The 15,444-nt window shown below is 37.7% G+C and overlaps 1 protein-coding gene across 2 annotated transcripts in view; it reads left to right on the plus strand.

The window, feature by feature from the left end:
* Positions 1–15,444, plus strand: part of SEL1L3 (SEL1L family member 3) — a 37,277-nt gene that overhangs the window by 10,368 nt on the left and 11,465 nt on the right. For both annotated transcript variants that reach the window (XM_080343150.1, XM_080343151.1), the window contains exons 5-15: positions 1,184–1,299; positions 4,007–4,062; positions 5,044–5,176; positions 5,772–5,904; positions 6,513–6,659; positions 7,074–7,285; positions 8,849–9,028; positions 10,144–10,263; positions 10,903–11,043; positions 12,123–12,185; positions 14,231–14,407. In XM_080343150.1, the coding sequence (XP_080199276.1) occupies positions 1,184–1,299; positions 4,007–4,062; positions 5,044–5,176; positions 5,772–5,904; positions 6,513–6,659; positions 7,074–7,285; positions 8,849–9,028; positions 10,144–10,263; positions 10,903–11,043; positions 12,123–12,185; positions 14,231–14,407 (1,478 nt within the window). The remainder of the gene's footprint in view (positions 1–1,183; positions 1,300–4,006; positions 4,063–5,043; positions 5,177–5,771; positions 5,905–6,512; positions 6,660–7,073; positions 7,286–8,848; positions 9,029–10,143; positions 10,264–10,902; positions 11,044–12,122; positions 12,186–14,230; positions 14,408–15,444) is intronic.

A 15,444-nucleotide genomic window follows, 5' to 3' on the forward strand; every position in this document is an offset into this window, starting at 1 on the left:
TAGGGTAAAACTGAGAAATAGTTGCGTACCATCTAGTCCTGGGTAACTTCCAAAAATGTCGTCTTTGTCAGGAGAATACACTGAATCTTACAGGTCAGGAACATACACTGGTATTAAACAGTCTTATCTCAAGGAAGAGCCTTTGTTATTATTATTTAAGTATTATTTTAATATTGTTCTCAATTCTTTTATGCACACTACATCAAAATTTTTGTAAATTTGAAATAGCCTCAGAAAAAGTCCAAACGATCCGAGATCTTGCCCGTATTGCAGTGTTTAAGAAGCGTTGTCTATTTCCCTGATCCAAAAAAAAAGTTAAGAGGTAGCACTTAGTCTGGCAACACTTGCAGTGGAAGGACATTCCTGCTAGAAGATGGCTCTTCAGCCTCAGATAGAGAATGAAATTCAGCAGCTGGAGGCTGGCTGGCAGGCTCACAGAGGGAATAAGTGCAGACCTGGCTTTCTCACAAGACATGACGTCTTTTCCCCTTCTTTGCAAGTTTCACAACTAAGCTTTTCCTCTCTGTTATTTTTACTATTTCTATTTTCTGTGTTTTGTAACCAGTCTAAGATAATTAATCTGTCCATTATGAGCTGGATGCTTTTCTTTGAAGAACAAACAAAAATGGCAGCTCAACTCTACGTTATTGGCTTGATTGAGAGTTGCTTGGAAAGGTTATAGGGCCAGTTTTATTCTCAGTGTTAGACTAGATTCTCAGAATAGCCTCTTCAGGTCTTAAGAGCTCAGACTGTGAGTCTAGTGTGTGCAGGTCCAAGTAGCAGAGGGCAGAGTCATGTTGTACTTGATCAGTGCAGTCTCACGTGTTGAGTAGATACTGTTGTCTGCTGTTCCCCCCTGCTGTTTGCCGCAAGTCCTGTCTGCTTTCTGGTGTTTGAGATCAGCTGTGACACCCTCCCTGTTTGCCTTATGTTTAGTGTGTTTATCACTCAGGTTTTGAGTCTGTGGTTTCATGTTGGAACCCGGGCATTTGCATCCAAGATGTGTAACTGAAATGTGGAGTATGTTTCCCTGGGATCCTGTGAGACCTGATGTATGGCTTGGCAGGTGCCCAGATCTCTGTTGGTGATGAAGAAGACAGAAGTGCTTTGAATAATAAAGCCCATTCTTGATGTTGATATTTCTGTTGTGTTTATTTCCTTTTTCTTCCTTTGTTGCTGTCAGGTTATGTGCATATTCAGATGCACCTCATGAGAGGAGATGACCTTGCTGTGAAAACTAGCTTCAGCCTTCCTCTGAAGCAGTGGTTTCGACTGGATCTCTCTTTTAAGGGCGGACAGGTATATTTGCTACTGAATTACAGGATCAGGGCTGAGATTTGTCTACTTTGATTATGTCTCTGACAACCCCCTTAACAGATGAGTCTGAAAGACTGTAATTTGTACATACATAGCAAAAGGACGAAAAATTTAACACTAGAAATTGTCTGGGGATGTTCAGACCATCTGACTTTGGGAAATCAACTTAGATGCTCAAGATAAGAGCCAGGAATGAATGTGTATTCGCTTGCTATCTTGGCACACGGTTGTTCTCCAGAGACTTTACTGACTGGAAACCAGGACTTCTGGTTTAGATACCTTATCTAGATACTCTAAGTTATTAGACGTGGTGTGAATAGCTCTGAGGGACTTGGCACTTGGTGGCTTAGACATTTTTACCGTTTTGATATGAAAATGTAAGCGTCTGGGCTTCTGTGCAATAGCATATCTCTTGCCTAGATGTATTAGCTAACAGGAGGCATGTGCAGTTTCCGTGTTTTGTGTATTTGACAAAGTAGCCTAGGATTGACTAATTAAAAAATAAAAAATATTGCAGTATGCCTCTATAGTAGATAAAATACATAATTTTCATTTTAACAAATCACAGTTGTTCTTTTCACAAAAGCAGCTCTGAAAATGCAGGCTCCCTGCCCAAGTTCTTGTCTGAACCTCCAGCTATTAAGATATTAGGGTGTGAAAATAATAAAAGAACCTTAGTCTTCTGTTTTCTAAGCTTCTTTCTCTTTCAAAGTGTTTGAATAGATTGCATTCTGAGCTGGAAAAATGATTGTGAATTAGTGGCAAGAACAACTAAGAAAATTTGAAGTATGAGGTAAATGATCGATAAAGCTGAAACAATGCCATACTGAGCAATGAACAGGCTAAACTAGTGCTGTTCCTTTTGCACCCCATGTTTTTTTTTCAGTATGTAAGTGGTGAGCAGATTGATTGTCTTGCAAGAAAATCAGGTAGAAACATGTATTTACTTTTAATATAATATGCTTTTAAATATGTTGTTCAAAAATTTAAAAAATGTTTTATAGAATCAGAACTGTCTTTTTCTGCTTGTGTAAATTGTAGTTCTGGTTTAAGTTCATGAGAAAGGGAAGGGCCTGCGGATTTTGAAGCTCAGTTTCAGGTGCAAATGTGAAAGTTACTGCCAATATCGATACAAGAATATTAGTCTTGACTTGTTGGAAATTTGAGGATTGCTTGTACAATTGGATTAAGAAAACATATTCTTCCATCAGAGAGCAGAGGAAACTTATTCAGGTGTGAGATAAAACCTGTGGTCAATAAATTTCCACTTCTAGACAAAATAAGAGAGCCATGAAGAGTTTAATGAGCACTCTTGTGGAAAAAAGAGAAAGTAGGACCCAACTTAAAAACATTTCACTACTTAGAGCCATTCTCTAGGACAGATAAAGCTGTGCTTCAGTTCTATCTGGTTGATGTGTCTTCCCGTAGTAAGTTTTCAAATGCTACGATCCTCAAAAGGTACAGAAGACACTCTGTATTTAGGCACTTTGTGTCCAAAGAAGAGCAATGAAGCTGGTGAGGGGTCTGGAGCACAAGTCTGATGAGGAGCAGCTGAGGGAACTGGGGCTGTTTGGCCTAGACAAAAGGAGGCTGAAGGGAGACCTTATTGCTCTCCAGAGCTCCCTAAAAGGAGGTTGTAGCATGGAGGGTGTTTGTCTCTTCTCCCAAGTAGCAATTGATAGGACAAGAGGAAATGGCCTCAAGTTGCACCAGGGGAGGTTTAGATTGGATATTAGGAAAAAATTCTTCACAGAAAGGATTGTCAGGTATTGGAAGAGGCTGCCCAGGGAAGTGGTAGAGTCACCATCCCTGGAGGTGTTTAAAAGTCCTGTAGATGTGGTGCCTGGGGATGTGGTTTAATGGTTGACTTGGTAGTGTTAACGGTTGGACTTTATGATCTTAAAGGACTTTTCTAACCAAAATGGTTCTGTGATTATTTCACTTCCATTGATTTAGGTACTTTTAGTCCAGCATGATCTGAGACAATTAGGTAAGGTTGGGAACTGAGGCATCAAGAAATTAAGAGCCAGATTTTAAGAGCATTGAAAGATGCAGCTGAGTCCTTAAGAAACACTTGAGAAAATTTTGCAGTTTTTTCATGAGTCCTTAGACAACTTTTTGCAATACCAACATGTATGAAAATCTTACCTTGTCTTCCTTCCTAGGCATTTGAACTCCTTTAAGCATTCAGGCACTGAAAGTCTACTGAAAGAACATCTCCTGTAGAAGCAGGATTTGAACCCAGACTTTTTTTAAAGTCATGGCCTGTTACATTGACTTTATGGTTATTCTTCACCCATAAGCTACAATTTCTTGAGGAGATTAATATTCTCTTCATTTAGCATCTTTGTTATATATAAGCAAAACAGCCTTTCACACTTTGGAAAAATGAAAGCTTCAGCAAAGTACAGATCTCTTGTAACTGAACACAGGAATGAAATACATAAAGTAGGAAACGTGTGCTATTTTTGCTACTTTTCATCGCATATGGGTTGGCCGGGACAGACCAGTGCCAGTGCTTTCCGTGACACTCTTCTGACATACATCAGATATGTGACACCATCCTCTTTAGGGCAGAGGCGATACAACAAGCTGCAGCTATAATCTTCTGAATTATCAGTTCAAATGGCTTAATAAATGTACCTTGTAAAATTTCTTTAATTATAATTAATATTTTGTGCTCTTATAGATAGAAGTGAGCAGCATTGGGAAGAATTTGAAAATACATCATCACCAGTCTTTTAAGTAAGCAGCATTTTCCCCTTTGTTGAGTAATATGTGTCTGTGTGTTCAGATATGGAAAATGGGAGGAGAGCACAAGTTTGTAACTGAGATTCCAAATTATTTTCAAAATGTCAGTGGTCTTTTTCCACTCTATGCTTCCAAAACCAGTCTGCACTACTATACTTGCACTGAGCATGAGCTGAATAATTTTTTAATTACCATGAGCTAGTTGAGTTAACGTGCTGCCTGATCTAGTACTAGGGTCTGATAACCCTCACTAAAAACTGATTGGAAGATCAGTGGCATTAGGATCAGTCTTCAAATTAAGTCTTGGTCTTACTGAAGTCAAGGGAAGTTTTCCTATAAGAAAGCTAGGATGCTACCAGTGAAATTGTTATCTGCTTTGTCTAGGTAGAGGGTACAATTTCTACCAAAAATGTTCATGCTCTATCATTTATTTTAAGTAATGGAATACTTTTTTTAAATGGATCTTAAATTGTTCTGTTTCACTGTAATTTAATATTGATTCTTTCTTGTGCAAATAATTTTAAGAAACTTTTAATACGCAAACTATGCAACAGTAAATTGCATGGCAGACTTCAGTGTTGTTCCTTCTCTGCTATGGTTTACAAACCAGAAATTGTAAATTTGTAGGTAGTAACTCTAGGATACAGATAACTTAAATTTTCCTATGCAAATTTTAGAAAAGAGCAAGGAATAGGTTGAACTTGAAATCTTTAACGTTGTATAATGATCTATAAAGCACCAGGTTAGAAAAATAAAACACCCTGCTGGTTTAATAGGTTTGTAGTCAAGGGAGTTGTTAAATTTCCTCCAGAATTTATCACACTAAATTGCAGAGTAGATATTGAGAGGCAAGAAAAGAAAAATATATTGGCAATGAGTTTAAGGCGGTCAGTTACAGAAATTCCAAGGTACACATTTTTTTTTCTTTCATAGTAGCTCTTGATAGGCAGCTTACTTCTCTTTCATGTTCTCAAGTTTTAGGGAAGATTTATATTATGATGACACTGCAGGATACTTTGTTCTTGGAGGCAGTGGATATGTGAAAGGAATTGAAGCATTCTTTGGACCTGTGAAATACTACCGTCTCAATGTGTTGGAAACAGAACAGGTAAACAAAAGTAGTATTTGGAAATATTTAAATATTAGCAGCCAGCTATGACTGTATTTTATTTTTTTTAAACTGAAGCTGTTACTGAGTGATAAACTTGCTACAAAGCATAATACTACTTGGGAAGATGTAACGAAAATACGATAATTTTCTGTTGAAATTTAGGAATGTTAGCTATCACTTCAAATGCTGAACGATAAGACTTTTAGAAGTGATTATGTAAAGCAATATTCCTAAATCTGTATTTAAGTAAGAACTTATTTTCAGAATCGCTTTGTTTCCCAAAGGTTTTGATGATACAGCATTGAGCACATTTGATTGGTTCATGGTTTTGTTGAAATTCGTGGTAAAAGTCACATAGACATGGTCAATTTTGGAAGCTTACCCATGGTTTCTTGGATTATGCTGTTTAAAGTAATGGTCTGTTGTGGCCATTATCAGGTTGCTTGGCACATTGACATGATGCGCCAGAGAAGCTAATTGTCATAAACAGTCTGTTTCCTTTTGTTATTTGCCTGCAACACTTCTTTCTAGTCAAGCATAGACAACAACAGACACTGTAGATGCCATTTATCTATCATTTGCCTTTTTATAGATTTCTAACCCTCTTCATGACAAAGAAACAGTGGAACAAATCGAACTCTACTATGAGAGATGTATGGACATTCAAGAAATAGTTTATGAGTACAGATACCTCGTAAGGCAAGGTGAAAAAGCATCAAGAAATTGTAAGTGTTGACCTATGAGATATGACTTTTAAAATGTCATCTTTGGAGACTTTTTCCTCTCCTTTTACCAGGATTTGGATAATGATCATGAAAAGTAAACTTTGATTCAGTGATAACAAGTAAAAAACAATAATTTGAGGAGTTTAGCCTTGTTACAGGTAGCTACAACTGTGGTTTTGTCCTGGCAAAGACTTTTGTGCTACGGAATACAAACTTAAATCATGTTCTTGGTATTTCTTCTCTAGTAAGACAGGTGCATAAAGGGACAAAGAAACACTTTCAAGTTTACATGTGAGCTGTTCAGTTGCCTGCCTTCCATTTCATTCTCAAATGACCCTAAAGGCACATGTATTTTAAGCCCTTTCCCAAAATTCGATCACGTGCATTGTGACCAGAATTTGGATGAGAGTAGAAGGAATATTAGGTATTTATAAGTGGCCTGTGCTATCTGTATCTGTATGAGTTTTTAGCACTGCTTTGTGTTAAGAATGTCCTGATCTTGTCCATGAATTTTTAGTTTACCCTAGAAACATTTTTTTTCTACCAGAAGTTTGTTTTAAAGACCAGACAAGTCGGCTTTCATGTCTTAAATATGTTGTTTTCTCTAGGTTACTATGAAAACTATTATTTGGAGCTGATCCACAAATATGGAGAAAAATCCAAATGCAAAGCCTTTGTGTGGGGAAAGGAGCTCAGGGAAAAGTACCACACTTTGTTCAAACTGTTACAAGAGATGGATTTCACTGCTCCAGATGGTAGTCATGTTTTATTTTATTATTCTTAAATAATCCACATTATATGTGTAGTGAGTTAGTATACTTTGACTTCAGTTCACGTTTTGTGCTTTTTATATCAGCAAACTTAGTAAAGCAGTGTCGTGTGGCTTTTGTGTTGTGCTGCAAATGAAGGATGGCTTATTGTGTAGAAGGAAATAGGGATGGTCTTACATTTTTAGTGGTTAGTTACTTTGAGATGGTCTTTTGGATTTTTTTTCACCCTTACTATTCTACAGTACCTTGTATCTCTAGGATTTTTGATTGTCTGCATTGAGAAGTACATTCAGCTTGAGAAATAACAAAATCTATCTCAGTTCCATTAAATTAAGGGGGGGAGATCAATTCCTGATTTTAACTCTTGCAATAACTGTGTGTCTTATGTTTTAATTATAGTGTCAGAAGATGGAAGAGATACAGTTCTAGAAGTTGGCCGGAGGATATTTGAGAAGGTTACAAAGGATCTGTCCAGTGCCAATGGCCTCAGCAATGTGGGCTCCTCTGTTCCTCTCTTGGTGGATTCCAGTTGTTGCAGATACCATAAAGCTTCCTATTTTCTTGCAGTTATATTTGAAACAGGGCTCGGTGTGTCTGTGGATCGTACAAAGGTAGTGTATTAAATATGTTTGGTTATGTCTGTGAAATCAATTATCTTTAAAGGCAATTTAGAAATGGGATGACTTTATGATCAATTTAATTAAGAAATGTGAAATGGCCTCCAGATCCAGGCTGTGATTGAAGGGATTCTCCAATACAGCTATTCCCAAATAGCCTGGTGGCAGTGAAGCCTTTATGAAGTCATGGTGGTGGGAATCCTCATCCTGCTCATCCAGAACAAGGAAATTAATTACTTACTAAGACCTAAAAATGATGGTAAAGTGAACAGCATGGAACATACTGCTTTTCCTAGTCACTGAGGAGGTAGGATGAGGTAATAACCCTTGAGTCACCCACAGTCATTTTTAGATGGGTATGAAAAAGGTCTCACGTCAGGCAGATCTCCTAAAGCAGAAAGGTTGCATTGCATAGTCAGAAAAGAAGTCCCATTTTGCAGTGTGCAGAATGTGTCACTGGGTATGTTACGGTCAAATGATAAATACAAAATATAAAAAACATTTTCTTTAGGAAAAAACCTGACCATGCTTCAGCTGAGCAACTGCAGAGCACATGAACTCCTGACCTTTTAGGCAGATTGCAAATAGCTGAAATGTCTCCCTGTGATTCTGTTACAAGGTCAAATAAAGGGAAGGTGTTTATATATCGCTGGAAGAGGGTTATGCTGAAATTGCCAACAGATATTTAGTTGGGTTATAATAGTGTAATACAAAATGCTTATAAAGAACAGCATATTTGCCTCATGTGGTTACAGGATACTAATCAGAAGAACCCCTCAGAGGCCGATCTGAGATTAAGCTCACTCCAGTTTCTCAAACAAAATAAACCTTAGACAGGAGCCTTTTTATACCCTAATTATGGAGTATACCTAGTGCTAATTATGGAGGCTAAGTAATTTAATTGTTGGATCCCCTTCAGATAGTGTAGGAAGTAATTTAATATTCAGTGCAGATGGGACACCACTGTTTTTATTACTGTGCAGGTGAAAAATAATAGTAATGCTGAAAGTAGTTTTGGCAAATGTGTCATACCTAGACTATTTCTAGCACAAATTAACATGTTTCTCAAGGGAGCTTTGTGCTGAAACCTTGTCAGCCACAAGTCCCATCCTTTTAGTCTTGTCAGATCCTTAGGGTAAGATTTTCAGGTGCTGTGTGTTAGCTTTCACGTTTTTCCACTGAATTCGGTGCCAAAACTCCACTTGACATCAGCGAGACTATTTAAGTCACTGCTGAATATAAAATGTGTCAGAGTATAATTAACACTATTAATAAAGTGGCATTAAAAATTGCTGCACACTTAGTGGTGGCAGAATAAGTGCAATTATTGAAAAGTATTTAGACAGTCTAGCTTTTCTTTCAAATCCTTCTATATATATAGAAGATACTTTAACTCCTTTAGGGCTGTGCGTAATTATATAGCTATATTTACATGGTATAGCTGGTATATCAGCTACAAGTATGAACACTCTGTTCCTTGTAAATCTCCACCAAAGTGCTAAATTTACGAGATGTGCAGTCAATTCACTATTGTTTATGTCTTTTGATTTTTGCCAGGGACTGGTGTATAGTTTGGTTGGCGCTCAGGGGGATGAGAGACTTGCTGTGATGAATCTTGGCTATAAACATTACCAAGGCATTAATAACTATCCACTTGATTTGGAGCTGTCGTATGCCTATTACAGTAATATTGCAATGAAGACATCGTTGGATCAACACACTATAAAAGGGGAACAGGTGAAAGAGTTTTAAGTATATCTGAATTTGTTTTCTATTCAAATGACTTTTCATGTACTAATTATGTGGCCAGAACATTTTTTGTCATGATTTACAGATATTAGCTCATCTGATTGATGTCCCTGCCCATGGCAGGGTTGTTGGACTAAATGATCTTTAAAGATCCCTTCCAACCCAAACCATTCTATGATTGTTACAGTAGGTATCATTACTCTGTCTCTTAGCAAGGGGGAGACCATATCAGTGTTAGGCTCAAATCCTCAAAATTGTCCACATGCCTATTTTTCAGTAAAGTCTTATTCTTGGGCCCTAATTCCTCACTCAATATTTTTTTAATTATTCATATAATTGGATGTGTTTATTAAGCAACTGATCTTCTGTTTCCATAGCCAAACACCATGAAGTTCCTGCAAAAGTTGAATTGTCCTCTCCATATTTACACCTTTTATATAATCAAATGTAAAGATTTGGCTATTAAATAGCAATCTCATGAGAAAAAGTTACAGTAAAACAATTTTAGAATGAGCTCCTAAACAGGAGGTAACACAATTTTATCTGTAAGGTACTTTATCAAGGTAGGCCAGTACTAGAATCCTAGATTATCAGAAAGAATTATTATTGTACAAAAAATAGAGAGGTTTGATTGCTGACAAATTAAAAATCAGCAGCCAGCCACCTTGATAAGAGTACTGTAGGGCACGTCTTTATCAAGCTTTCTGCCAGACTTTTTTATCTTTTAAGAGAGATCTCTATGGAAACTAAAAAGCCTTAAAAGGCTTAAAAGCGTTTATTTACCATTATTAAGTGCCTTTAAAAACTACAAAGGAGAGGTGGTGTTTTGTTTTGTTTTGTTGTGTTTCAGTTGTTGACATCTTTGCATATCTTGCCAGTGCAGAATGCACTTGCAATTTTGTTCTGTATCAAAGCAGTAAATGTTTTTTACACTGGATGTAAGGATGTTTCTTAAGCAGAGGGGTGGTGAGAATTTAAAACCCAGAACTGATCCTGAATTTTTAGGGATGAACAGGCAACGGGCAACATTTTTGCTTTGGCGGCAGGTGTAAAAATTCATTTTGTAATTTATTTTTTGTTGTTGTTGTTGAACTACTCTTCAGGCATTTGTTGAAACTATAAGGCTGATGGATGATGAACTGCTAAAAACTCAAACAAAAGAAGATGGTGATGTCTTTATGTGGTTAAAACATGAAGCAACAAGAGGAAATGCAGCTGCACAGGTATAAAGTAATGCATTTCCCCTTTCTTGGTTTTATACACATCACGTATGTACATCTGTAGACCATGCAGGAAAGACGTGGAGGAGAATGAAGCAGACAGATGTTTTCTCTTTCTATCCAGAATTTCTTCTCTTTTTTTTTTTTACTGAACTTGAACTATTTTATTTCGCGTGTTTCTGTCTGATGATATCCAGTGACCATGGAAAAGTTGTAACAATGACGCTAGGCAGAAGGGAAGAGTTATCAAGACTTAGCAACCTCCTTTTCAGATCATTTTCCCTGGGTTTGTGTTTGACATGGTGCAGTTGTTTCTGCAGATATGAGACCAGCAGCAGTATTTTGTAATACTGAGCCACTTGCATGCATCAGATCTGCCTTTATCACTTGCCTCTGCACTTAAATCAAGCCAGACTTTCATGGTACTGACAGCTGTGAAAAATAACCCTGCTGTAGATTTATTATCAGTACATTTCACCACTGAGAATATTCCTTATAGCTAGTTGTTCTCAAACTGTTGAGGACGTGAAACCAGTTTATTCACATCTTTAAAATCCATTTAAGCCTGCAAAAGTCTGCTCCTGCAATTCCAGTTTCAATACTAGCATTTGTAACAGTAGTGCTTCTGTTTTTTTCTTTTAGCAACGGTTGGCTCAGATGCTGTTTTGGGGCCAGCAAGGAGTGGCAAAAAATCCTGAAGCTGCAATAGAATGGTATGCAAAGGGTGCAATAGAAACAGAAGATCCAGTGTTAATATATGATTATGCCATTGTGTTATTTAAGGTAAGTCACGTTTCGTACTTTCACTTCAAAAAAAAAATCATTCCTATGATATGGATGTTTGTAAGTTACCTGCAGTGAACCACTGTGAGCGTGGGTGCAAGTGCTTTTAGATTTACTCTGAAAGTCAATCAATAGTTATGTTGATTTTTACCAGATATGCACATACATTTTAAGAAGAGCAAATTAAAAGCAGTTTAGTCACTTTGTTCCTAGCCAGGTTTAGGATCAGAATACCAGCTAAATTGTAATCCTAATTTTTCCTAATGGCTTCTCATCCCAAAAATCTAGCCAGCTAGTAGGCATAAGCCTTGGTGTAGAGATGTAGGTCAGAGTTCAAGCCTTTCTTAGAATGCCCTTTATTAGATTTCTGGGAAATTGCTTTTGAATAGGAATTGATAGTCTCTGCATGCGGTTAGATTTTTTTCCTGCTAGAGCAGTAGACCGCAGAAGCTAAACTGAGGCATAACCTCACCTGAGTCAAATAAGTTGTATCAGCTAAGTGGTGTCACCTGTAAGACATTCAACAGTACTAAAGGTTAGAGATAGTAGTGAAGAACTGTTAGGTCTTCATTCCTTTAACAGTGGCTGTTCTCTACAAAACGCTTTCTCAAGTTTTGCTTGTGTTAATTTTGAGCACCCGTAGTCTGTTTGACCCATGTCTGGAATTAATTTATATGGACAATATCAGCATAGCACCTGTGCATCTATAGCATCTTTTTCACAAAAGCTGAGAGCTCATACTCATTGCCAATGAACAACCTATGCACCTTTGAATGTCATTCATTCTTCCTTAGTTGCTGAAAATTAAAAAAGATGAAAATTATAATATTATTTATCCATAAAAATCACTTGGATCAATTAGTGAAATATTTTTTCCTAGACTGAATCACTGAGGTATTGTAAAGCTGTAAATGAAGGATAAGCACAAAGCTGGGTGGTTTTTTGTTCTAGCCATTTAAAGCTGAATAACACCTAGTAGATAATAGTATCAATGTTAAAATGCATTTTGAATATGTATATTTGAATTTTCATCAGTCTGTATTTCTAAACAATGATTGTTTCACATATCTATTTCCTAGGGCCAAGGTGTGAAAAAGAATACAAAACTTGCTTTGGAATTGATGAAGAAAGCAGCAGCCAAGGTAAAATGTAATAAATATTTTATTGTATAAGTCCTATACTGGGTGCTAATAATTATGAACTCTATATAAAATGCATATTATCATAATTATGTGTAAGTACTAGTTGGTTTTTTTGGTGTCTTCACCATGAATGGTGAAAACCCTGTTTTCCTGTATTGGGAGACTAGACCACTCAAAAACAGCCAAAATTTCTATGGAAGAAGAGGAATTTTCTGTACTTACATCTTTTGGAACCTGATGATAGGTGACTTCCAGAGTGAATAGCTGATCCAAGAATATGCTTTTGCCTCATGTTCCCAAGCATTCTCTTCTAGACCACAGTAGGTATGTTTTTTCGTAGGAGTGCCTACCAGGCTCGAGCTTTTGACATGATAATCTGTACAGAGTCAGGTGTAGATAACTGCTGTCTTTGAACATCCATGCCAGCAGGCTGTGCTGTAATAGCAGAACACCTTTAAGTTGTAACTTGCATGAAAAAGAGTAAAGACTGAGGTCTGGATTGTACTTCTGCAGTCTGCATGGAGTGATGGTGCATTCCTGCAGCACAAGAGCTGAATGCAGAAGAGTGGTGGCTTCCCTGAGCGGTGATGGTTTGTGGCCAGTTCTCTCTGCTTAGAGTTGGGACTCCTCCAGGGGATGCTGGTGACTGGAAAAACACTGTATGCTCTCTGTCTGGCCAGCTCTTCGCTACTTCAGGGAGAAGACCTGGTTGTCCCAAAGCCTTCTGTTTTTTTATAGCAGGGGGAAACATTGACCAGCACCACAGAGAAGAGGGGCTTCACTCCATTTCATGATCTAGTACAGTCAGATTACCCAGGCCATGATCTGGTCCTTAGTATAAAAATAAAAGAGTACCTAGACCTTAAGTATCTTCCTAGCTCTAGGACCAGAACTAGTTAAATTACTGACAATGACAGTAGGACTTTGCTGCTGACCACCATCAGAAAAGAATCGTGCTGGTTCTATCATTCCTTTGAAACAGGAGAGAGTAGCTGTTCTACTGCCTGTTTGGGAAAGGCATGAATAAACTGAGTGGTTTTCAGTGTGATCAAAATTCCCTGGATTCAGGATCTGAGGAACAGATTGCAGGAAACATCCTAAAGACAGCAATTTCCTTACTCTCCTTGAACCCAGATACTTATGTTTTCATGCTCCAGTTCACATTTTCTGTACAGAAATAACACCATAATTATTGAAAAGTTTAACTGCTTTTGCATTTTAATGGTTATGCTAGTAACATTGTTCAAATCTGAAAGGAAAAGGAATCCTTACAGGCCAGAGGGCCTTTGTAAGCACCAGTAGTATGCAGTTCTCTCTACAGAGATTACAGAAGGAGACTATGCAGTGTAGAAGCCATCAGTAGCGTATTTGTGCACAGAGATTTTTTTAGGTAGCTTTTACCTTATGTCACTGTTCTGCCATGGCTGCTATTAAACATACATTATAAAATAAGAGTAAATGGCATGTTCACGTTTGTTTGAGTAAATTGAACTGCTGCCATACTTGCAGCCACCATATGATCTACCAGTTTATGCAGGGAAACAGTGAGTCATTGCAACCAAAATAAAAACTGTTCCAGGAAGATCTCTTGATCCATAATTATTGATGCAAAGATGCAACTTAGCAATAGCGCATAGCACTGTATTAAGCAGATCTATATGCTGTTGGTCAAATATATTTGGAAAACAGCATCATAAAATTCTGTGTTCATTGCTATCTATTTATTCTTAGATAAATAGTCACAGTTTCTTCTTGTCAACAAGTATAAATCTGAATGCAGATACAGCTGAGACTGTATAATAAGATGACACTGGAGTCATTCCTTGCTCTCAATATGAGGCCACAAATCAAAATAGCATGAAAAAAGACAATGAACCTTTTTATCCCTTAGTCCCAGGTCAGTAATAATCCTGGCTGGATTCTTGTGCCAGGTCAAGATAGACAAGGTCATGGGAGAACCCAAAGTTGAGCAGCAGGTTGGAATTGCAAAGTGACCCAAAGCAGAATCAAACTTGTGACCTGGGTCTGCCCTTCTCCTTCCTCAGGGCTTGCCCCAGGCAGTGAATGGATTGGGATGGTATTACCACAATTTTAAAAGAGACTACAGAAAAGCAGCCGAACACTGGTTAATTGCTGAAGAACTGGGAAATCCAGATGCATCGTACAATCTTGGTGTCCTTTATTTAGATGGAATTTACCCTGGAGTACCTGGTAGAAATCAAGTGAGTAAATATTAAATAGCATTTTTTCTTACATGTGGGCCCAGTTTAGAAGTTTCTGCTTCATTCTGGACACTGTTGTGTTCACTCTGAGTTGGTTTTGGTACCTTTTGTGACAAAGAAGGGTGTTACTGGGGAATTCAGTTAGATTGCTTACAGAGACATGTTACTCACATATCTCTGTCATTATTGTGTGCATATGTTTGTGTTCCTTTAATTTAGAAACAAAGCAGGTGTGGGTTTAGCTTCAGGGACTTCCTTTGCTTTCCTCCTTCCAGTGACACCAGCCAGGACATGGTGTGCTCTCACGTTGTGTGATTGTTTTGGTTTCTCTCAGTTTTAGATTGGAAAGGATACAGGGAAAGGATGCTTTCCACAACAGACAAAAGCAGCAGAACCTTGTTCCTGAACTTGTAATCAGCTATGCTACATTCACATAGCTTCTGTGAACCTCAGAACTGCAGTAAAACACCTTCAAGCCAGAACTCCATGTGTAACTGTTTAACATAGTCCAGATAAACTGCACTATTTTGATTTGTCTTTCTGTGACACAGTCCATTTATTTAATTTTGCATCTGTCAGTAAGAAAAATTATTTTCACTAAATATAAAGGGTCCACTTTGGTTATATTTCTTTAAATTAACTTCGCAAAAAAATGTTCTGTGTAAGTAGTTCATGGCCAACAGCACCAATAGTGAGGTTGAGTGTAATAAATGCAAGCAGACCTTGTGCTTAGAGCTAGAAGATATTTCTGATGTGGCCTTTGAGTTCTGGAATCTGGACATACTCCAGCCAGTGAGCATTTCTGCTGCTGGCAGCAGCAGTGCTGACCAACATGGGCATTTGACAAACATGTTTTCCTTCCCTGTGGACCAAAATACACATTTTGGAGTGAACTGATTATAAGAGTATACCAGGTTTCCATATTCAGCAAAGCTGTGGGAAAGAAGCACTTTGTTATACCTGTGTTGGATGCTCCGAAGTCCATGCTCACTCCCAGAAGACATAGATCGACAGTTAAAAATTTTGCAACATAAATA

Source organism: Nesoenas mayeri (assembly GCF_963082525.1).
Source record: "Nesoenas mayeri genome assembly, chromosome: 4".
Lineage (NCBI taxonomy): Eukaryota > Metazoa > Chordata > Aves > Columbiformes > Columbidae > Nesoenas > Nesoenas mayeri.